Source organism: Macaca fascicularis, chromosome 8 (genome assembly GCF_037993035.2).
Source record: "Macaca fascicularis isolate 582-1 chromosome 8, T2T-MFA8v1.1".
Taxonomy (NCBI): domain Eukaryota; kingdom Metazoa; phylum Chordata; class Mammalia; order Primates; family Cercopithecidae; genus Macaca; species Macaca fascicularis.
In genome coordinates this window covers 66,922,600-66,947,831 of record NC_088382.1, presented here as the reverse complement: position 1 = coordinate 66,947,831, position 25,232 = coordinate 66,922,600, and the positions used below count along the sequence as shown (strand labels likewise).

The following is a 25,232-nucleotide window of genomic DNA, read 5'->3' as shown; positions in this document are numbered from 1 at the left end:
AGAATTACTCTGTGACATTCACTTTCAGATATTTGAAAGCAGCTTTGCTTCATTGCAAAGTTGCTCTCAAAAGCTGACAAGAAAGGTAATGCTAGTTCTTTAAGTTCTGGTGCTGTCAATACTCTAGGGATTGTTCTTTCATTGATTTGTATTTGTACTTGATTTTGTGCTGTGATTATTTTTAAGCTACTTAGATTGCTAGCAGGGAAACCAAACAATCAATAGTCAGTGCTTTTGTTGTATCTGTATTATCATATGCAAATTCTACAGATGCCCTGAGCTCTAAGTAAGCGGTAAAGGTCAGGCGGTAAAGGTCAGGCTCTACATGACTTGCTTAGCAATGGATGTTTAGAAGTTTGGTATACTTGTAGTTTTTCAGGTGGTTAATTCTAAAGTCCACTTAAAACCAATGCTGTTTTGCTATGAAGAGTAAAACAGGCTACATTTTAAGTTGATTTTATATAGATATTTTAATATTTAAGAACGATACTTAATGTTACAATCTTAATATTCACTTTTAAGATTAAAGATAAACTTATGAATACTTATGAAGTATTCACTATCATTCTAGCTAAGATCGGTGTTATAGTAGAAGGTAGTTATTTCTGTCAGATTCTTAGAGGGCCTACACTGACTCAAAGATTACATGCTCTAGATTGACCATCTCCGGATATACATATTTTAAGTGGACTCTGTCAAGCAATTCCTTTGCTCCTCAAGCTCTGGTAAGAGAGCCAGGCTCGAATACCCTTGGAAATGAGAGAAGCCCCTGGTTTGTTTTCTCTCATTATGAAAAACCGGGATCAAGGCATGTTTTTCAGCTGCTTCGAAGATGGTTTATTCTGGCAGGTGGAGGAGGGAAACTCTATACACAAAAAAGCATTTAGGGCACGATAAAGATGTCAAACAGAATAAAGAGCCAAGTACAATTCTTCCCCTCACCTCCCAGTCCCCCGTCCTGCCGGGAAGAGCGCGGAGAAGCGACTTAAAGGTACAGGCTGTCTACACCCCCGCTGGCTAAAAAAGCTTGCAAATCAATCTTTTAAAATGGTTTATTGTGTTTTCCTCCATTCCTCAATAATCTGAGTGATGAGAAGACTAGACTGTTACTGTGACTTTATTACAGCCATCCATAGTCGTATTTTTAATTTAAACATCCACAAGGCACTCAGCACAGCACACTTTTCTGCGTGGATTGCTGCTCGCCGCTTCCAGGAATACCTTCCCACCCAGACCAAGGAAGGCAGCTCAGTCCAGCGCCTCCCGTCCCGCCCCGCCCCAAAGGGAGGTGCCCAGCTCTCCCCGCCCCTCGCCCTCGCCCCGCCCCGTCGCGTAACCCGGATACACACCCACGCTCCCCTTTCACCTCGCGGCCGTAGGCTAACGTGGAAGTCGGACCGGCAGGCCGGCGGAAGAGCCTAGACCGTGCTGCCTGGCGAGTCAGGCGCGCGGGGCGGTGTCCGTGCTCTCGGCGGCGCGGCTTGGCCTTTCCTGGGAGGGAGTGATGGGGCGCACCGGGGCGGGGGAGCGGACGCCGGTGTAGCCCGCGCGGCGCCTGGCCCGGAGCGCGGCAGCGGCGGCGGGCGCGGGGAGGCCTGTGAGAGCCGCAGCCCGGAGCGCCCGGCCTCCCGCGCCATGGCACCCATGGGCATCCGCCTTTCCCCACTGGGGGTGGCCGTGTTTTGCCTGCTGGGGCTCGGCGTGCTCTACCACCTCTACTCGGGCTTCCTGGCTGGCCGCTTCAGCCTCTTCGGCCTGAGCAGCGAGCCTGGCGGCGGCGCGGCGGGACCCGCGGCCGCGGCCGACGGGGGCACCGTGGACTTGCGCGAGATGCTGGCTGTGTCAGTGCTGGCCGCAGTCCGCGGCGGCGACGAGGTGAGGCGAGTCCGCGAGAGCAATGTCCTCCACGAGAAGTCCAAGGGGAAGACGCGCGAGGGAGCCGAGGACAAGATGACCAGCGGCGACGTGCTGTCCAACCGCAAGATGTTCTACCTGCTCAAGACCGCCTTCCCCAGCGTCCAGGTGGGAGCCCACGGGCGGAGCGCCCACCCGAGCCGGGGAGCGCGTCTCGGCCCGTCGACTCTGAACAGTATGGGGTGTGGAGCTTCTGGTTCCCATTTTGTAGATGTGGAAATTGAGACGCAGAAGTTAACGTGCACAAGGTCAGACAAACAGCAGAGGAGCTGGGTGAGGTTGCATGTAGTCTGACTCAGGGCCCGTGCCTTTTTGGCTCCTCCTGGGTCGGGTGTGCGCCGTGTGTACTTAGGATCAGGAGGCCTCAAAACGAAAAGGCTGAGAAAGTTAATTGCACCCGCGGCTTCAGGCTTTTCCGTAGAATGAAGGGGTTGGCTAAAATTCCCCAAGACCTTCTATCCTTCCTTGATTTCATCCCTAGAAGGGTCGAAACTGGAGTACACATTTTCTGGCTGGCTGGCCAGTAGCCAGCTGAAAGACCGAGTCTTGTTGCAGAGCTATTAGCGCGCGGTGGTGGGGGTGGGGGTGGGGAGGGTGGGGGTGAGTATGCTCATTTCGCTGTCGTTTTGTCATGACGCTCTTAAGTTTATAGTTTGCGGGCCGTTTAAGGAGGTACTTAGAAATATACCAGCTGTTGATGCTACCTGGCCCTTGATTAAAGATCCATGTTTACTCCAGAGAATAAGAATTAAATAACATTTGCTTTTTCTTTGGGTAGGTTTCTAGGAAGGGAGTTGACATTTTCTTAGGGAAATCCAGACATTTTGGATTTGTTATTAATACTTTTTGAATTCATAATTTCAGTGGAGCTGCTGTTGAGTTGAATAAAGCATTTTTAAAATTTACAGTTCCAGGAACTGCAAATTTTGTTGAGGAAGAGCTGAACATAGTGTAGCAGCACCTTATTAATGTATATCTTAACTCACCTAACTGTAGTTTTGGCTACTGGGAAGAAAAATTGTCTTCACTGAAATTTTAGATAAACAGTGATGTGCAAACCCAGGCTTCTTTGGAAGGTGACTGACCTTTTACTGCTGATCTTGAAAGAGGAGAATATTGTCATTGTTTAATGTATTTTGTGTAAGGCTCTTCCAGTCTGTCATAATATTGCTTTGGTTTTGCTTTTTATTCTCGTCTCTTCCTCCCCTTTCTTTCGTCTTTTTCTTTTTTTCCGATGGAAAGGAACGTTGGATTTCCTATCATGAGCTACTGGATACCAGATGTAATTAACGTTAGAATTTTTTTTTTTTTCAAATTTCTACTTAAAACACAGAATATTTCCACTTTTTCTTTTTCCTCTACTCTGTTTTTATCATCACAAATAACACTTATCTTTTTTTGCATCTAGATGTAAGATATGTTTATGAACTATTTTACCGCTTTTCCAAAACATATGTGTTTCCTTCCCCAAGAATGTATAGAGGAAACAGGAGATTCAGAGAAGTTGTTATTTAATAGTTTTAACAGTACTAATAATAACCATTTATTGAATATATTCTACGTGCCCAAATACTGACTACACAGGACTTCATTTGATCGTTACAGCAACTTTAAGAAGTAAATTTTATTTCTGCCTACTTTACAAATGGGAAATCTGAGGCTCATGACACTCCAGCTTATATGAACTATCCAACATTTTAGCTATATCTTTAGAAGCCTGCTTAAAACTTATAATTTTAGAAGCTTAAAAGCAATAATAGTGAAATGTAGCAAGCAGAGTTGATTTTTTTTTAAGTAAAAACAAAAGTTTCTTAAATGTTGAAAACCCATCTGTATGTGTGTGCATTCTCATTTATTAGCAAACAATAAGGGAATGGCTGCCAAGGGTAGTGAGCTGCATTTTATTAAACACAAAAGCCAAGCTTTTGGAATTGCAGATGTTGAAGTCTCTGGCTTCATATAAAACAACTTTTTGTTTTCTTGTGACTATTTGAATGTTTGCATGTGCTTCTGCAGTATTCCTGTTGGGTCATGGCTGAAGGAATAGAGGAGGTTTGTGTTCATTTATACAGTGTCAAAGTGGAGATGGTATCATGTTGAGCGATCTCCTTATATCCCTGTGTTATAGGCTAGAGGCCAAATATTCTAGCCGTCTAAGTGGAGAATCAACCTAAAAGAATCTTTCTCCTTTTGTGCCTTCCCCTCTCCTAATGCCCAGAAGTACAGTCTTAAATGCCTGGTTGATTTTGAAGCCTCACCCCAAATTTCTTCGTAAGAAACTTAAATTATATTCCACTTACTTTACTTCCTAGTGGAAAAAGACCTTTGAGAAGCATCAGATACTTCTTTCTTTTATCCTAGTGCCCTGTGTAAATATAGAAAGATCTGTTTTCTCCCGTTGCTTTCCTATGTAGAGTCTAAAGTCTGAGCTTTCATATCTAATGTTCACTCCTCAGTAAAAGGATATACCAGGGATTTTTCTGGAGCACTCAGCTGGAGACAGTTTGGTCCCCTAACTGACATTTGACAACATCAGAAGACATTTTTGGTTGTCACAACCAGGGGTGGGATGCTATTGGCATCTAGCAGGTAGAGGGTAAACATCCTATAATGCACAGGACAGCCCCCTACAATGAAGAATTATCTGCTCCATTAGTCAATTGGTGCCCAAGTTGAGGAATCATACTCTAGAAAAGTGAGTGCTGTCTAAACAAAACTCAAGTTTCACCTAGGCTCCCTGGGTTTCCTTTTGTCTTCAGTTTTCTTCAGGTTAGAGATCCCAGAGAGTCCTCCAGGCAGCTAGTCTCCTCTTCCTAAACACTTTGGCAGTGCTTATTTCATTGTGTCAAAGTAATAATAACTCCAGCCATTTGTATGGCACTGTCTCTTTATCCTTGCAGGTAACAGTGAAAATGAAGATACTTTTGTGGAGTGACTTTGCAGCCACAGAACAGACAAACTTAGATTTATAGTTTTGATTTAATGTACAGGGGACTGTCTGTTTGAGGGGCTCCTGTCCTCAACTTGATTTGTTCAAAGTTCTGATAGTGACTTATTTGAAGGTAAAGCATGGTACTCCAAGCTGGTAGCAGCAACTTGGGTCTGTGTCTTCCTTGACCTATAAGATGGAAGTTATGCTTCTGTCTTTCAACAGAAGTATATCCCAGAAAAGTTTGAGAAGCACTAATATAGTGCACAGAACACTTGCATTGACATCTTGTGCAGTCATCAGCCTAAGTGATACTAGCCAGTCATTTAACTTTTTTGAACCATAGTGTCCTCTTCTGTAAAATTAGAATAACTAGTAATTGGTGTAGACATAAGCACTGAAAACAGAGGCAAAGAAACTAGTTCAAAGGAACAGGCCCAAGAGAGATAGTAGGACAGCTAATTCATGTAATCTAATGAGTTTGAGTAAAATGCACTTGGGAGAATTATTGTGGAAGAGATTGGGAAGGTAGGTAGGGGCTAGGTCATATTCCAAGCTCAAAGGAATTTGGACCCAATCCATAGTTTACTACTAGAATACTAAAAGAAGGCCAGATTTAGCTGACTTTTCTTGAGGCCTCAATAAGCCATACTTTGGGCTTTGGGCATTTGGAGATAGATAGGGACTAGTTAGAGACTGTTAGAACAGGCCATGTGAGAGATGAGGACCAGGACTCAAGCGGTAGGGAAGTTTTGCTGAGCTTGTTTTACTAGCTAACATTTGCATAGCCCTTTGCAAGCCACAAAAATTTAATTAAACTTCTTAATGACATTATTAATTTTATCTTCACAACAATAAAGGAGGTTAAGTACTACAGCCTCTATTTTTCAGATAAAGGCTTGGAGAGGCTAAATAATTTGCCAAAGATTGCCCAGCTAGAAAAAAAACTTTTTTTTTTTTTTTTTTTGAGATGGAGTCTCACTCTGTTGCCCAGGATGGAGTGCAGCGGTGCGATCTCGGCTCACTGCAAGCTCTGCCTCCCAGGTTCACGCCATTCTCCTGCCTCAGCCTGCCGAGTAGCTGGGACTACAGGCACCGCCACCACACCCGGCTAAGTTTTTGTATTTTTAGTAGAGACGAGGTTTCACCATGAGAAGAATCTTAGACTCGCTGAGATTCACTTAATGGTCAGAGAATCATCTCAGGTCTGTTTAATTCTCTATATAAGGCAGTATAACAGATGTAACAGAAGTATACTCTTAACTATAATATAAATGAATGGAAGGACTCAGAGTAGTTGCTTGGAGGATGGTTTGGAGGGGAGGAAAGTAAATACTGGGAGACCAGTTAGGAGGCTTTTTCAGGTGAGAGCTAATATCTTTTGAATTAGGGCTATGGTTGTAGAGAAGATAGATGTAGAAGGAAATGAAATAATTTTTAGGGATATGTTAGAAATAACTCCTCTATTTATAGCTTTCACAACTGGGGTTTTGTTGCTAGTGAAGGGGAGTGGTGGTTAAGTTGGGGGGCAGATTATGAATGCCATTTTAGACTTGCTATGTTAGAGATGCCTTTGATATGTGCAAGGGGAGCTGTCAAAGAGGCAGTTGAATATCTGAGTCTGAAGCTCTGAAGAAACATCTGAACTGAAAATACAAATCTGCCAGTCATCCGTGTTGTGATGTTAATTAAAACTGATTGTGGACAGAATTGGTTAGGGAGAGAATATAACATGAAAGGGGAATATCAGGGCCTAGAACCAAGGATAATGAAGACTGAAAACAATCATTTAACAAAAATAGTAGCAGCCAGCCTTTATTAAATGTTTACTCTGTGTTAAGCATTGTACTAAGTTTGTTTTACCTTTTCTGTTTCATTCTTCTTAAGAACCTTACAGGGAGATAGATCATTGTCCCTTTTTACCAATGAGGTGATTGTAGCTCAGAAAGGTTAAGTGACTAGCCTAAATTATTCACATACCCAGTAAATTGAAGAGTTGGCATTTGAACTCAGGCAACCTATGATTAGGAGGTGAGGAAATGGAGACAGTGAGTAAAGACAAGTCTTTTGAGAAATTGGGCTTTTGGCCGGGTGTGGTGGCTCACGCCTGTAATCCCAGCACTTTGGGAGGCTGAGGTGGGCGGATCACCTGAGGTCAGGAGATTGAGGCGATCCTGGCTAACACAGTGAAATCCCGTCTCTACTAAAAATACAAAAAAAAAATTAGCCGGGTGTGGTGGCGGGCACCTGTAGTCCCAGCTACTCAGGAGGCTGAGACAGGAGTCCCAGCTCCCGGGAGGCGGAGCTTGCAGTGAACTGAGATCTCGCCACTGCACTCCAGCCTGAGTGACAGAGCAAGACTCTGTCTCAAAAAAAAAAAAAAAAAAAAAAAAGAGGAATTGGGCTTTTAAGAAAGTTGGCTCGGGTGTTAGGTGTATTATGTTTCCTAAGAGAAGGTTCTGTGCTTTCTTTTTGGTATATTTGTGTTTAAGCTACGAGACACTACAGCATGTTTAATTGTTTATAGAGATATATTTGAGAGAGAGTAGTTGATAGTAAAAGGTTTCTGTAAAGGTGGGAAGAGAATAGGACAGGTAGAGGGATGTTTATTTATATGTTTAGAAAATAGTTATTGAAGGCAGGTGTGGTGGCTCACGCCTGTAATCTCAGCACTTTGGGAGGCCAAGGTGCGCGGATCATGAGGTCAGGAGATCGAGACCATTCTGGCTAACACAGTGAAACCCCATCTTTACTGAAAATACAAAAAATTAGCTGGGCATGGTGGCGGGCGCCTGTAGTCCCAGCTACTCGGAAGGCTGAGGCAGGAGAATGTCATGAACCTGGGAGGTGAAGCCTGCAGTGAGCCGAGATTGCACCACTGCACTCCAGCCTGGGTGACAGAGCAAGACTCTGTCTCAAAAAAAAAAAAAAAAAAAAGAAAGAAAATAGTTATTGAATGCCTACTGTATTGGTCAGGGTTCTGCAGAGAAAGAGAACCAATAGAGATTTATTATAAGGAACTGGCTCGTGATTATGGAGGCTGAGAAGTCCCTTGATCTGTCAGCTGGAAACCTGCAAACTGGAAACCCAGGAAAGCAAGTGATGTGATTCAGTCCAAGTCCAAAGGCCTGAGAACCAGAGAGCTGGTGGTGTTAGTCTCAGTTGGAGGGCGGGAGAAGACTGATGTTTCAGCTCAGCAGTAAGGCAGAAGAAGGGGCAGAGTCTTTCTTCTCCCTCCTTTTGTTCTATTCACACTCTCAAAACATTGAATGCTGTGCACCCACGTTAGAGAGGGCAGTCTGTTTTATTGAGTTCACTGATTCAAATGCTAATCTTATCCGGAAACACCCTCACAGATACAACCAGAAATAATGTTTAGCCAAATCTCTGGGCATCCCATAATTCAGTCAAGTTGCCATATAAAATTAACTATCACACCTATAGTATGATAGGCACTGTGTGAGGTTAGGATATAATGATTTATGGAGAAATGAAGTAAATGATCGATTCCTTCTTAAGGCATTAACCAGAAGTCCCTTCAAACCCCAAAGTAACTGAACTAGCATAGTAATGGCATTGATTGTATTTGGGAGCCTTGAACTTTGACAATACTGATGGAGAATAGTTTCCTTCCCCTTTCTGGAATTTAAAAGACAAGCCTAAATACATATATGTGTGTATATGTATGATATGTATATGTATATGTGTGTGTATATGTCCATATAATTAAATAAAATCTTTAAATAGATCAACTTGTCTTAAGAACCTTTGTACAGATGGTCCCCAACTTAAGATGGTTCAACTTGGGATTTCTTTACAATGGTACAAAAATGATATGCACCATTCATTGTAAAGAAACCATACTTGTAGTACCCATACAACCATTCTGTTGTCCAGTTTTAATAGTCAGCAAATTACGTGAGATATTTAATATTTTATTATTAATTAGGCTTTGTGTTAGATGATTGTGCCCAACTGTAGGTTAATGTTAGTGTTCTGATTACATTTAATTAAGGTTGGCTCGGCTAAGCTGTGATGTTTGATAGGTTAGATGTGTCAAGTGCATTTTTGACTTCAGATATTTTCAACTTATGCAATACAAATGCTTCTCAATTCACAATGGGTTTATGAGGACGTAACCCCATCGTAAGTTGAGGAGCATTTGTATTACATAAGCATTTGATTCCTGATCCCTGACTTGGTTGTACTAATTTTAAGGTATTGTTTAGCATATAGATTAAACATTTTCTATCCTCACAATTATGGAACACTCCTACTATTCTGTACCTATTCTATCTAATGCTGCCTCCTCCTTTAAGCTGTGCTTTCCCTTCAGATCTGCACCTAGGTATTACTATTTTATCCCCCAAATTATTTTTCCTATTTCCCCTACCTCCCATCCAGTAACAACAACGTTTTTTTTTTGTTGTTTTGTTTTGTTTTCTCAGAGTTCCTGATGCAAGGTTGAGGTTTAAAGGAAGAGACTCAAATTGATTCACATGTGTGAATTTCTTCTGGCGCTTAAACTACTTAGGAGTATTTACTTTTATAAAAGGAAAAATACATTAGTCAGGGAAGACTGAGTAGGCAATGCTGTAGTAATGACATCCTCCAATTCTCAGAAGCCTGACACTCTCCAAAGCAGTTGTCCTCCATGAAGTGACTGTGACCTAGTTGATGTTGATGTGTGACTCTGCCATGTCAACATAGCAGGGAAAGAGAAAAGATAGGAGAATTGGGCAGGAGCTTTCTTTTTATTGCCTAAGCCAGAAAGTGATGTGCATTCACATTTTTGTCCATATTTTGTGCATTTACATTTTTGTCCATATTCTACTGGCCACAATCACTCTCATGTGCCTCTGACTACGAGGCAGATGGGAAGTATAGTCTCCCAGAAGTTCAGGAAGGAAAAGAAAAGTGGACGTTGTGAGTACTAGAAATGCCTACACAGGAGGCAAGTTAACCTAAAGAAATGCATACTTGCTATACATAGAGGCTAACAAAAGGATCTGAGAGTGTTTTGATAGTTGCCAGGTATAGGTGGAGACTGCAAGATGAGCTATTATGTATCAGCATAGACCAAGATCAGTTTAGTGTTTTCTGATTTCTAGAACCTTTTTTTGCTTACCTTTCTAAAATTATAGGTTCTCTAAAAGCTGCATTGTTCATTCCCACCATAATGGGCTTCTTTGGGAGTGATTGGCTGGGTATCAGGAGGGGGCAGGGATTGGTCAGGGCTGTTCGTAGGTTTGAGTTTTTGGAGCTTGAGTTGATTTCTTATGCTTCAATTCCCCGTTGATGTCTTTGACAGGCAGTAAGGATGAGGAAGGAAGAGTAGGTTGAGTGGAAGAGGATTATGGGGAAGAAATTAAAAAACTACAGTGGCTAAGAATAATATTGTCAGTTAAGGTATATTTATTGAGTACCTACTTTGGTTTAGACAATGGGGATGGAGCTACAGTAATAAAGAAAATTTGTGTCCTTGCACTCACAGAACTTACATTCTAGCTGATCAAGATGGTAAATGTAAACAAGCAACATGGTTTCTGATAAGGGCTTTGAAGAAGAAAAACAGGGTCATGCAGGGAGTGTGTCTAGTGGTCCCGCTTTATCAGTGGTAGTCAGGAAAGGCCACTTTGAGGCAGTCTTGTTGGAGCCAAGACCTGAATAAGAATCGTGATGTCATGCAGAGATCTGGGAAAGTGTGTACAAGCAGAAGAATGTAGTAAGGACAAAGGCCCTGAGGCTGAGTGATCATAAGAAGACTAGTAAGTCTGGAGTACAGTAAATAAGAGTGCAAATAGAGAGAAATTACTGGATAGCATTTACTGCTGTCATTACCCAGATCATCTAGGACCTAATGTTGTAGATTATGATAAGGAGTCTGGATTTTATCTCTGCATAATGAGAAACCATTGGAAGATTTTAAACTAGAGTGCCATGGTCTGATTTAGGAAGATGGCAGGTTGCTGGGTTGAGAAGGGAAGCTCTGTAAAAGCAGTGATTTTGTCTGTTTTGTTCATTACTGTATCCCAATGCCCAAAACAGTTTAGAGTGTATAGCCATTAGATGTTGAATGAATGGCTGAATGAATACACTGTAGGAGGCAAGAACAATTGAGGATTATTGTGGGAATCCAGGTGAGAGATGGTGGCCTAAACTAATATTTTCTTGGTAGACATGGTGACATATTTACATATTTAGAATTGGGAGGTAGAATTTCCAGGACTTACTGACTTGATTGGATGTGGCATGTGAAAAAGGATTGAGGAAGACTTTCTGGTGTTGACCATAGCAACTATTGATAAGGTTGTTGATATTGGTGGGTAGTAGATTTTTCAAATTTGTAGGTGTGTAGTGGTTGTGGCAGTTTATAAATAGCAGTTACACAAAAGCAGATTAGGTACTTGTGCTAACGTTCTTGTTCTCCTGCTCTGTTTCTCCCTAACCCGATTCTCAGTGAAGATTTTTTCAAATACCGTTCTATAATGTGTTCTCTCATACTCAGTTGCAAATATATGGAGCTGACTTGAGTTCTACAAAAAATCAGTGAAGCTCCATAGTTGCCGGACTTGGCACTGCCATTTTTGTAAGCTACAGTGGTTAAGGCCCATAAACTACTTTGTCTTTTCTAGGAGTCACGTTTCTTTTTTTTTTAAAGTTTATTCCTTTTTGCTTGGTGTTACTATTAACCATCATTGATCTGAAGTAGTCCGGCATTGTTGTTAAGAGTGGTTTCTGAAGCCAAAATGCCTCACCAGTGTTACACTGTATTAATTATTCTGGCATTAAAATAGGTCTTGATATCTGATAAGGTAAGTCACCACACCATGATGGTATTTTTTACCCCTTCTTCCCAAAATGTGTTGCTTCTGGACTTTTTGTTCTACCAGGTAATTTTCAGAAATGGCTTGTCCAGTTTCCAAGGAGAAGGTTAAAAAACCACCACCACCACCAATAAAAAAACACCTGTGGGGATTTTGATTGGAGTTGCATTTATCTGCAAGTTCTTTTAGATTTTCTCAGTGTTCAATAATCAACTTCATATTATGGGTTTGTTTGTTTCTTTCTTTCTAAACTTTGTACCTCCCCACTTGCTCCTCTCCCTCTCTCTTTAGCTTACTGCAATGACTAGGACCCTCTGCACATTGTTGATAACTGTTATGATGGAGGGCAACTGGCTCTGTGTTACAGCCTGGAAGGTCCTTCACCATCTGGCTTCCATTACTCTCTGACCTCAACTCCTTAGCCTTTCTCCTTGGCTCAGTCTGCTATTGCCTTGCTGGCCTCCTTGCTGCCCTCTGAACACACCAGGCATATTCCCACCTTAGAATCTTTTCATTTGTTATTTATTGGGCTAGAATGCACTTCTAGCTGCCCACTAGGCTTATTTTTCTTTAGATCTCTTCACTCAAATACCACCTTTTCAGTGAGGGGCTTCTCTAGCTACCTTACTTTTTTTTTTTTTTAAACAACTTCATTGCAGCGTAGTTTATATATCATACAATTTGCCTATTTCAAGTATACAATTCAGTAATTTTTAGTAGAACTGCCAAATTGTACAACTATCATCATTAATCAGTTTTAGAACATTTTCACCATCCTAATAATACCCCTGTCCCCATTAACTATTTATTCTTGTTTTTATCCCTTATCCTGGGCAACCACTAATCTGTCTTTCTCTGTAGATTTGCCTTTCTGGACATTTTACATTAATGGAATCAAACAGTATATGGTCTCTTCTGTGTTGATGCTTTCACAAAGCAAGGAGGTTCATCCATGATTTAGTATCTTCAATACTTTATTCCCATATATGGCTGAGTAACTTTCCATTGTGTGGATATACCAAATATATTTATCCATTCATCAGGATAATGGATAAACTACTAATTGATGGACTTAGTAGTTCTCTGGTTTTAGCTAGTATGAGTAATTGCCTAGCCACCCTTTCTTAATCCTATCTACCCTTTTTCTTAAAGAATAACCCTTCCTCTACTCTCTAACAATCCTTTCTCTACTCTCTAGCACTCTTTCTGTCCTTTTGTTTTTTTTTTTCCTCCTCCTTACCACTCTCCAACATGCTACATGTTTTTTTCATGTGTCTCGTTTATCTATACTGGAATCTGAGTTCCACAGGGCAGAAATTTTTGTCTCACATTGATCACTGTGGTATCTTTAGGACCTGTAACTGTATCTGTCATATAATAGGCAGTCAATAAACGTTTGCTGAATTAATAAAGACATAAGTGAATAAATTGAACGTTTACTTTGCTCTGTACTAAGAAATATTTAAGGATTTGCTAGGCGCGGTGGCTCATGCTTGTAATCCCAGCACTTTGGGAGGCCAAGGCGGGCTGATCATGAAGTCAGGAGATCGAGACCATCCTGTCCAACACGGTGAAATCTCATCTCTACTAAAAATACAAAAATTAGCCGGGTGTGGTGGCGGGCGCCCGTAGTCCCAGCTACCCAGAGGCTGAGGCAGGAGAATCGCTTGAACCTGGGAAGCGGAGGTTGCAGTGAGCTGAGATCGCACTGCTGTACTCCAACCTGGAGACAGAGCGGGACTCCATCTCAAAAAAAAAAAGAAAAAAGAAAAAAATAATGATTTAAGTGGTTTGATGTTTCTAGACTATTACTATTTTTAACCTCTCCTGTGATAATTTGGGGTGTTTCAGGGTACCTTCTGGAGATTGCTGATAGTTGTGGTATTTTTTAAAATCATGTCTGTGACTTTCTGAAGACTATTCTAGGAATCCAGGTGAGAGATGGTGTATTGACAGTACTCATGTATTGTCAGTGCTGTGATCACTCTGGCACTGTAGCATGGGGTCTAGGCATGGCATCACATGTAGCATAAACATGACCTATTCTGGAAAGGGAACTTGTCAGAAAGCACAGGACCCAACAGCCTGTCCTGCTGAGGGTGTAAGTCCCTAACTAAAATCCACATTTTGGGGATGTTTTTTCTTGTGTACGTGTGTATTACTATGTGATAGAAGTCTCATCGTGAGGCGGTATTCAAATAAGATTGATGATTTGTTTTTAACTTAACATTCAATTCTTAGATTTAGTCCATTGGTATATGCAAGTTTATAAAAGTAAATGCAGTTCTAAAACATTATTTTTTATTATTATTACTATATATATATATTTTTTGAGATGAAGTCTTGCTGTCACCAGGCTGGCAAGTACGGTGGTGTGATCTCAGCTCACTGCAACCTCCACCTCCAGGGTTCAAGTGATTCTCCTGCCTCAGCCTCCTGAGTGGTTGGGACTACAGTCACCCACCACCATGCCTGGCTAATTTTTGTATTTTTAGTAGAGACGGGGTTTTGCCATGTTGACTAGAATGGCCTCTATCTCTTGACCTTGTGATCCACCCGCCTTGGCCTCCCAAAGTGCTGGGATTACAGGCATGAGCCACCACACTTGGCCAAAACATTAGGCTATATTTTAGCATGCATTAAGAAGTATACTGTTAAAAACTGTTTTTTTCATAGGATGGGACAGGGGCATACTTAACAATGTCTGGAGACATTTTTGTTTGTCGCACTTGAAGGTGTTGCTACTGGCATCTAGTACGTTCTAGTGGCATTTAGCCAGAGATGCTGTTAAACATCCTACAATGCACAGGACAGCCCCACGACAAAGAAATATACAGTCCAAATTGTCATTCGTGCCAAAGTTGAGCAATCTCAATTTAAAGGAATCTGTAATGTATTTGTAAATGAATAGAATACTTATATAAAGTATTATACAAACACATGTATATATATGTTATATATAAGAAATAATATGTAACATATATAGAGAGAATATATATATGTAAGGGAGTGTGTGTGTGTATGTAAGCGTGTGGGGTAAGGAGAGAATATATTCCTCTCTTCTCGTAACAACCCTTCCTCTACTTATATTTCTCTCCTTACCCCACATCCTTACGTATTTGTATGGTAAGTTAAATTTATTTTATGTTTTAATTTTGTTCCTTAGTTAAAAAAAAAAAAAGGTAGAAAATTGACTGTACCTCTCTATTCTGTGATATGTCTTTCTTCTAACTCTAGTTGCTTGTGTTGTGTTCCAGAATATTGTCTATTTTAACACTTTAGAGCTATTTTTTTCTTTTTTTTTTTTTTTTGAGACGGAGTCTAGTTCTGTCACCCAGGCTGGAGTGCAGTGGCGCGATCTCGGCTCACTGCAAGCTCCGCCTTCCGGGTTCACGCCATTCTCCCGCCTCAGCCTCTGAGTAGCTGGGACTACAGGCGCCCGCCACCACGCCCGGCTAGTTTTTTGTATTTTTAGTAGAGACGGGGTTTTACCATGTTAGCCAGGATGGTCTCGATCTCCTGACCTTGTGATCCACCCGCCTCGGCCTCCCAAAGTGCTGGGATTACAGGCTTGAGCCACTGCGCCCGGCCTATTCTTTTTCATAAAGCGTTGTTATTCATATGAAAAAGAGCTATTCTTTTTCATAAAGCGTTGTTAAGGTTTAAGTAGCTTGTTTCTTTGATGCTCAGTTTCTCTATATTTCTCTATGTCTGAATTATCTGTCTTGATTAGTCAACAAACCAAGTTTGAATATTAGATTGGGAAGCATTTAAAGACCTGATGTCATGGATTTTTTTTTTTTTCTTTTTCATTTTGCAATATGGAGCATCGAAAGAAATAAAAATGGGGATTTACTTATTTATAATTTGTGTGATTTTTGTCTGTAATACTTTTGTAGTTTATCAAATAGTGATTGTTTTTCTTACTTTTTTTTAACTGTCACCTGTTTTTAATGCAGATAAATACTGAGGAACACGTGGATGCAGCTGATCAGGAGGTTATCTTGTGGGATCATAAGATTCCTGAGGATATCCTAAAGGAAGTAACTGCTCCTAAAGAGGTGCCAGCAGAAAGTGTTACTGTCTGGATTGACCCACTTGATGCTACACAGGAATATACAGGTAATTTTTAAACTGAACTCAAAACATTTGATTGACATTTAGTAGTAGAGAACTAGAACCAAGGCATACTTCCTATAGGTGATAGTGGCTCACTGTTTGTTCAGTAAAGAAGCATTTTTAACAGTAGTAGCAAAATGTTTTATATTGGACACCTATAACTGAAGAAACTTCTTTAGCCAGAATTTAATATTTACTCAGGATATTAGGAATTTAAGTTTTAATGCATGTACATCTGACTTTGGAATTCAAAATAGTAAATTTCTAGGTACTCAGAAAGCAAGTAAGTAATAAAACAGAACTACTGCCCCTCCAGTCCCCTTTTTTACCTAGTCCTAGTCAAATTTTATTTTTGTAGATCCTGTCTCAGGCCTTATTTCTTACCCAGAGGTAGCTAATTTCTGCCTTTCGCTCTTCCTTTGGTTTATATGTTAAAGTTAATCTGTTTATCCTGCTAGATGGTAAGTTCCCTAGGTATGGAGGCTTCTACCTTTTTACCTTTGTATTTCAGTGCTTTTGCGCTGAACTTGAACCATAACAATCAATACATAACTTTGGAGAACAGGGAGAAGACACTAGATGTATATATCTAATAGTAACTGAAATTACAACATAGAACTTTTCAGGAATAGATAATAGAAATATGGAATATCAAGGAATTTGTTCATAAAAAGTTCTTCCTAAACTGAGATTGGCCTGTTCTTATAATAACAACATTTAGTGAGCACATCCCTTGTGCAGGGATTATTTTAAGTGTCTAATTTGATTTTTTAAATGAAAAGTTATTTTAATTTATACCTAAAGATGAGTGCTTAGTTGTTGTTTATATTATACGGATAAGGAAGCTGAATTTAAGTAATTTACTCAAAGACATTCGGTTAACAAAATGGTGGGCTAGGAGAATAACCCAGGTAGTCTGCCTTTAGAACCAGAACTCTTTTGTTTGTGTGATTTTTATAATATAAAAGAGTTATGATTCTAAATGCAATTTTTTTTAACTTTTAAGTTCAGGAGTATAAGTGCAGGTTTGTTACATAGGGTAAACTTGTGTTGTGAGGGTTTGTTGTACACATTTATTTCAACACCCAAGTATTAAGCCTAGTATCCATCGGTTATGGTTCCTGATTCTCTTCCTCCTCTGACTCTGTATCCTCTGAAAGGCCCCAGTGTGTGTGTTGTTCTCCTCTATGTGTCCATGTGTTCTCATCATTTAGCTCCCCACATAGAGAACACGTGGTATTTGGTTTTCTGTTCCTGTGTTAGTTTGCTAAGGATAATGGCCTCCAGCTCCATCCATGCCCCTACAAAGGACCTGATCTTGTTCTTTTTTATGGCTGCATAGTATTGCATGGTGTATATGTACCACATTTTTTTTTTTTAACCTGGTCTATCATTGATGGGCATTTAAGATGATTCCATGTCTTTGCTATTGTGGATAGTACTGCGATGAGCATACACATGCACGCGTCTTTGTAATAGAATGATTTATATTCTTTTAGACCAGTAATGGAAATGCTGGGTCAAATAGTATTTCTTTTTTTAGGCCTTTGAGGAATTGCCACACTGTCTTCCACAGTGGCTTAACTAATTTACACTCCCACCAACAGTGTATAAGCATTCCTTTTTCTCCACAACCTCACTCACATCGGTTATTTTTTGACTTTTTAATAATAGCCATTCTGACTGGTGTGAGATGGTATCTTATTGTGAACCAGAACTGTTAGCCACTCCTTTAAACTGGCTCTTGCCCTTGGACTCTGTTTGCTTGAAGGGATTGTTGTTTTGGAAAGATATTTCATGTATATAAATTTTTTAATGAACTAAAGTGTAGTATCGTATCCTGAATTTATGCACATTACTTTGACATTTGTGTGTGTTGTTTTGTTTTTTTTCTCATAGAGGATCTTCGAAAGTACGTCACTACTATGGTGTGTGTAGCTGTAAATGGTAAACCTGTGTTAGGAGTTATACATAAGCCATTTTCCGAATATACAGGTATGAAATTTGCTAGAGCTTTCAAGAATTATTGTTACGGAACCATTTGTCTCTAGTATTTACTGTCATATACCCAAATTTGTGTCCACTCCTATATTAGTTTCCTAGGGCTACTGTAACAAAAAAACACAAATCATGTGTCTTAAACAACAGAAGTGTAGTGTCTGACAGTTCTAGAGCCTAGAAATCTAAAATCGTGGTGCTGGCAGAGCCATGTTCTCCCTGAAACTTGTAAGAGACAATCTTTTTGTTTTTCTCTTAGCTTCTGGCATTTTGCCAGCATTCTGTGGCGTTCATTGGCTTATAAGTGTTTATTCCAATCTCTGCCTCCATCATCATATGGCATCCTGTGTGTCTGTGTCTCTTCTCCTCTTACAAGCCACACCAGTCATTTTGGATTAAGCACCCACCTTACTCTAGTGTGACTTTATCTTAACCTAGTACATCTACCATGACCATATTTCCAAATAAAGTCAGATTTCGAGGTGCTGGGAGTGAGGATGTCAGCTTATCTTTTTGGGGGACACAGTTTAACCATAACAACACAATGTTAAGGTAAGCATTGAGATGAGATTATACTGGATTAGAGAAGGTTCTTAAGCAAATTAGAGTGTTTTTATAAGAAACAGAAAGGACACAGACATATGTGGGATATGATGATGTGAAGGTGGAGGCAGAGATTGGAGTCATGTCTTTAATAGGCTAAGGACTGCAGTCACCAGAAGCTAGGAGAGAGCCATGGAAGTTATTTTGCCTCAGAGCCTCCAGAAGAAACTAACCCTGCTGACCCCTTGATTTTAGACTTCTGGCCTTTAGAACTATAAGAAAATATATATATTTTTATAAGCCACCAAATTTGTGGTACAGATTAAGTATCCATTATCTGAAATGTTTGGGGACCAGAAGTGTTTCACATTGCAGATTTAATGTATTTGCATATATATAATGAGATATCTTGGAGATGGGACCCAAGTATAAACATGAAATTTATTTATATTTCATATATAGCTTGTTTACATAGCTTGAAGGTAATGTTATACAACAGTTTAAATAATTTTGTGGTTGAAGCAAAGTTCTATCTGTGAACTATCATGAGGTCCAGTAGGTAATTTTCCACTTGTGACATCATGTCAGTGCTTGTCCTGGATTTTAGAGCATTTCAGATTTTGGAATTTTGGATTAGGAATTCTCAACCTGTAGTTTTTTATGGCAGCTTTAGGATATGGACACAATGGGGGGCATCCTATACTACCATCATTTACTGCAGTCATCCCCATTGTGTCTTAGGGGGCGTGACTGATAATTAACATAAAAAGGCTGTCTGTGAAGTGGGGAGAAGCAGAAAGACAAAGTTAATTTTTGTTTACTCTAAAATTATGTATTTGCTTTGCTGTGTAACTGTGAATCCCAAATCCTGGCTGCTCTGAGATTGGCTAAACATCTATTTGAGTGTTGGCTTTGTGTTTCAAAATCAAGTCCACTTTATGCTATCTGACCTTTTTTCTTCTTTTCATAATTCAAATAATTTTTAAAGTTGATGGTTTGATAAGCTACAAAAGATTTATGCCATTACTATGACAATGTACTGTAAGATTAATTATATAGTTGCTTTATGGCTTATGGATTACCTTCACATATTTTCCTTAATCCTTACTGAATTAGTTGGAATACACACTAGGCTGTTAATTTAGACTACTGTAATGTACACCAAAATATATGAGGTTGAATACAACCTCTTTAACAGATAGTATATAAGCAGCCCATGACTGCCAGGGTGGTTCCCTGGTGCCAGGCATTCAGTTCTCTCTCTATTATTGTTGCTTTGCTGTTGTCTTCCTCTGTATGACTGAGGATGGCTCACCACTTCGGCCATATTTCACCCATGGAAAGGGTAAAAAGGGAGACATAGAGGACATTTCCCATTAAGGGTTTGACTTGTGAAGTCAAACATGCATCTCTTCACCTCACATCCTATTGATCAAAACCTGTCTAGAACCCAGTCGCAAAGAAGGCAAAAAAATGTAGTCCTTATTTTCAATGGCCATCCAAACTAAAATTTAGGGATTCTGTCTTTCAAGGAAAACAGGGAAAGTAGATGTTGGAGTACAGCGTAGTACTGCTACACAGAGAGAGGGGCACAGTTACTAAAATCAGTACTCTCACTTAACAAATGAGGAAATGAGACTCAAAAATTTAATGCCTTCCTCAAGGTCATTCATGTAAATTAGTGGTAGAATCAACCATAGAAATTTTATTCAAATCAGTATTACACGACTTTCAAAATAACACCATAATTTCTAATATTTATATAGTGTTTAACAATTTGCAGTATACTTAATGTTATCTTATTTGAACCTTTCAGTAACTATGTGACAAGGAAAGACATTATCCTTTTTTATAGATGAAAAAATGGACTTAGGAGCTCCTATCATGAAAACCATAAGTTCAAAATGTTACTATAAGAACTAACCACTCCTTAATAGTATCTTACAATTATTTTGTATTTTCACAGTTTATGAAGTGCATTGACATAAGCTTTTTCAATCTTCGGTAACTCTGGAAGGAATATAAAATGGAAATTATGGTGACCTTTTTTAATTAAAAAAAAAAGGCATATAAAAGTTAAATATAGAGCTTAAGTCTTTGAATCCCTCTTGTTCTTTTGACACTCTCCCTTATTTCACTATATCAGTTAGGATGGCATTTAGCTACACACAATGTAAATCTGATTGCAGTGGTTCAACAAGGGTTTCTTTTTCTCAACTAACAAGAAGGCCAAAGCATAGGTGTGCTTTAGTGACTCCATAATATGTTTAAGGATCTGAGTCCTCTCTTTTTACTTTTTTTCTTAGAATGTAGCTTTTTGTTTGCATGTTCACAAAGGTGGCTCCTCTCATTTACCATGGTTCTCTGTTCTAGGCAGGAAGAAGGGAGAAAGAAGAGAGACTAAAGGTCTACCCTATATTCTTTGTATTAGGAAAAAAATATCTTGAAGTCCTATCCATTAAACCTCTGCTTCATTTTATTGGCCGAATGTCACATGACACCCTTAGCTGCAAACAGAGCCTGCTATTGCAAAGAGAATTGGAAGCTAAATAAAGGAAATGAAGAGAAAATTGATATTAGATTGGCAAATAGATTCACATTCTCTGGGCATTGATTTTCACATCTGTAGGTATTAGGGGGAAGAATAGGGATAATAAAATTCTCCTTTTTAGAAACTTTTATTTAATAAGAATATATATTCCTCTCTTGTCTGTAGGCTTACCCTCCTTAAAGAAGCCAAACGTCCCTAACTTAGCAAAAAGTGGTTTCTAAAAATGTCTTTTTAAATTAGTAATATAATACCCCATTCTTCTGTAATGCAGCTAACTTGCCCAGTGTGCTGGAACACAAAGGTGCTTGCTAGTCTGCAAACTCTCTAACATAGTAAGTTCAGAATTATGTTGGGTTGACCTTCCATTCCCACACTGAATGTTTGCTTGCCTTGTGCCCTTCTCTTGGAATGTTATTTTCAGATCCAGACGGTATGTTGATGTTGGAGGAATACCAGTTAAGTATTGGGTATGTTTACCAGAATTTAGCTACACTTGTCTATAGTGGGAAGTAGATATTATTGTTGTTGGCAGTAGTTGGAGCAAAGCTTATAAAAATTTTTATCAGACTTAATTAGAATTAATTCCTTGAGTTTGAAATTCTTAGAATCAAGAGATACTTGAATAGTATTTTAATGAAGTAATATATAAATGTATAAGTAAGTGTAGTACAGTAGACCCATGAACAGTGCAGGGGTTGGGGCACTGATGGTTGAAAATCTGTGTATAACTTTTGACTCCTTAAAAACTTAACTGCGAATAGCCTTCTTTTGACCAGAAATCTTAATGAATAACATAGTTGATTAACACATATTTTGTATATTTATTATGTACTGTATTCTTACAATAAAGTACGTAGAGGAAAGAAAATGTTACTGAGAAAATCGTAAGAGCAAATATATGACTGAATAAGAGGGAAATGGCTTATAAAGATCTTCATCCTCTTTGTCTTCACATTGAATAGGCAGAGGAGGAGGAGGAGAAAGAGAAAGGATTATTAGTCTTGTCTCGGGTGGAGGAGGTGTAAGGAGAGGCAGGATATACTTGATGTAACTTTGTGAAAATATGTTGTAATGTCTGTTTGACTTTTTTACTTTTCATTTCTCTAAAAATTTTACTGTGTGGTACCAATCCTTCCTTATTTGCTTTAGTTTCAGTGACTGTATCATAAAATGGTCCATGTCATAAAAGAAGTCAAAAGCAGTTTTGAATAATGAGACCCTTTCTTCCAAATTGTCTAATATCAATTTATTTTCTGGCACTGCTTCTTCTACATATTCTTTCTCATCATCTAGCCCTGGTTTGAAGCACTCATCTCCATCAAGTCATCTTCTGTTAATTCCTCTGGTGTGGTGTCTATTTACTCTTGAATGTCTCCAAGATCCTTATTTTGAAACCCTTTACCTCCCACCTTTTAAAAATAATATCCGCACTCTTTCATGATTTTCTTGATTGCCTCTGTTGTAAATCTTGTGGAGACATGCACAACATCTGGACAGTTTTTTCCAGCAGAAATTTACTATTTTCGGCTTGATGAATTCATGGGTTTTCTATAACAGTGGCATCTTTAGTGGTGTAATCCTTCCAGACTTTGAATGATCTTCTGTATCAGGGTTCACTACTATTAGTATTAGCAGTCCTTTCCATAGAGTACTTTGTATAATGAGCCTTAAAGGTCCTTATGACCTCCTGCTCTAGAGGCTGGATTAGAGACATAGTATTTGGGGGCAAGTAGACCACTTGATGCCTTTATTGCTGAACTCATGGGGTTCTGGGTAACCAGGGGTATTGTCCAATACCCAAAGAACTTTAAAAGGCAGTCCCTTACTGGCAAGGTACTTTCAGACTTCAGGGTCAAAGCATTAGTGGACTCAATCCAGAAAAAGGATTCTTGTTGTCCAGGCCTTCTTGTTGCAGTCAGAAGACTAGCAAGCAGCTGGTGTTTTATCTTTTCCTTTCAAGACTCAGGGTTTAGCGGTTTTGTAGCTAAGGACTGTCCTGGTCATAAAAGGACTGTCCTGGTCATAAAGCTGACTGCATTATACAAAACAGTAGAGTTAGCCCATCCTTCGTGTCTTAAATCCTGGTGCTCAATTTCTCTTCTTTACTAATAAATGTCTTTTGTGGCTTTTTTTTTTTCCCCCCAGGGTAAGACACTCATCTGCATTGAAAACCTGTTCAAGCAGACAGAACGCAGTAATTTTCTTAATGGCATCTGGGAACTTATCTGCCTCTTGATTGGTAGAAGCTACTCCTTCTGTTATCTTGGCATTTTTAAAAACCAGATGTTTTAAAATTATCACACCATCCTTTACTGGCATTAAATAATCCAGCTTTAGATTCTTCACCTTCCTTTTTTTTAAAGTTGTCATATGACTTTACTTTTTCTTGAATCATACTACAGTCTTTAGGCATATAGCAATTTTGTACCCACATAATAGCTGCATTTTCATATGAGATAAAAAGCTATTTCATAAAAAGTGTTAAGGTTTTTGCACCTGTTGGTGTAGCTTCAGCAATGACTTCATGAGTTTTCTTGTTTGTTTGTTTTTTTCACAATTATTCTTACGCGGTATTCATTTATCTTGACCTAGTAGGCAGCCACAGCTATAGACCTCAATCTGTGGTGTATATTAAGCAATTCAACTTTTTCTTGTAATGTCATGATTTTTCTCTAGGTGGGAGCACTTCTGGCATCACTAGTGGCTCTTGAAATGAGTCTCATGGTGTTATTCAAAGTTTGCATTAAACACTATGAAATTGTACTAAACACTATGAAAAATATGCAGAAACCACAAGAGATCACTTTTTACCACGATAAGCAACTTACCAGAGAGACAAACTGCTCACACAGAGATGATTACATCACATAGGGTTTTAAGTGGGTGCTCATGACACTTGGGCTCACACAATAGCATTGGGGGGTGGTACAAAATTATTTCAGTAATATGTACTATAATTAATTTTGTGCAGTTTATGATTTTATATTTGTTTACATTTCTCTTAACTGAATGGTGCTATGTATGTATGGTCTGTAAGTGCTTGTGTGCTTAAGTTTTCATAAGGTTTAACATTTTAAACTTTGTATATATTTTATGGTAGTAAATGATAAAATAAGCTAGTACCAACATACATTTCATGCATTCATGACATACCTAGCTTTTTCTTAATTTTTTTTTTTTGTATTTCTAGGCTACATAGTTTGTCCGTGAATTTTTTTCAAATCGTCACAAATCTCCAAAAAGCTTACCAAAATATTTATTGAAAAATATCTGGGTGTAAGGGGAGCCACACAGTTCAAACCCATATGTTGTTCAGAGGTCAAGTGTGTATTCACTCAGTGGAAATTTGTAGCTATTAATAATAAATTGTAACGTCTGAAGTTGGTGTAGGAACATACCAACCACTTTTTATTTCCTACTGGGCCTTTCTTTTTTTTTTTTTTTTTGTTTTGTTTTAGCATATCTTACAGGTAAGATAAACACGTTTTGTAGCTGCTCTTCTACCTTACCACTATACCTCAGTATCATCCATCATTTATATTTATTTAAGCACCTACTGTATTAGGGACTTGAAATAATTGTGTTCATGTGTTACTAATGAATGTATTGAGTTTATGTAACATGAAGAACATTTTTAAAAATATGAAGTCAGCAATTCTTACATTATTCTGGTAGTATGTACTGAGATATGCTATAATATTTTTGTTCTCTTACGCAACAATACTGACCTCTAGAGATAAAGCATTGTAAATTCACTTCTTAGTAAAACTGGTTTTGGGAATATTTATAAAAAGGAGGATTTTTTTTTTTTCTCTTTTTTTTAAACTTTTATGAATAATTTCAACAAACATAAAATTATAATGAATGCTTATATACCCCTTCATCCTGATTTAACAGTTGATAACAGTTTTACATATTTGCTTTCCTATTTTTTAGCCTGTGTACCTTAAAGAAAATTATAAGGATCATAATAAACATTTTAGCCTTATACTTCAGTATGCATCTCTAACAAGTTAGGAGATTTCCTACAAAAGGACAATATATTAATATAATAAAATTAACAATTATTTCCTAATGTCATCAAATATTTACATTTCCCCAATTGCTGCTAAAGTGGATTTTACAGCTGGTTAGTTCAAACCAAGATCCAGTCAACCAACAAGCATTTATTTTGGTTGATAGGTTGTTAAGTTAAGGTTTCTTAATCTAGAGCAACCCCTAGGCCCCCCCTTATGCCCCCCATGACATTGATGTTGGGAAGCTTAAGTCATTTCTCCTTTAGAATAGTCCATCTTTTGGACTTGTCTGATTGTTTCCACAGGGTATCATTTAACTTCTTTATTTTTATATC

At 38.9% G+C, this 25,232-nt stretch overlaps 1 protein-coding gene across 3 annotated transcripts in view; it reads left to right on the top strand.

Moving 5' to 3' along the window:
- Positions 1-1,369: 1,369 nt before the first annotated feature.
- The window catches only part of BPNT2 (3'(2'), 5'-bisphosphate nucleotidase 2), a 117,106-nt gene continuing 93,243 nt past the window's right edge, over positions 1,370-25,232 (top strand). For all 3 annotated transcript variants that reach the window (XR_012416924.1, XM_073999990.1, XM_005563361.4), the window contains exons 1-3: positions 1,370-2,022; positions 15,630-15,792; positions 17,689-17,784. Coding sequence is in view for 2 of the 3 variants with exons in the window: in XM_073999990.1 (XP_073856091.1) it covers positions 1,636-2,022; positions 15,630-15,792; positions 17,689-17,784 (646 nt within the window). In the remaining variant the exon portion in view is untranslated. The remainder of the gene's footprint in view (positions 2,023-15,629; positions 15,793-17,688; positions 17,785-25,232) is intronic.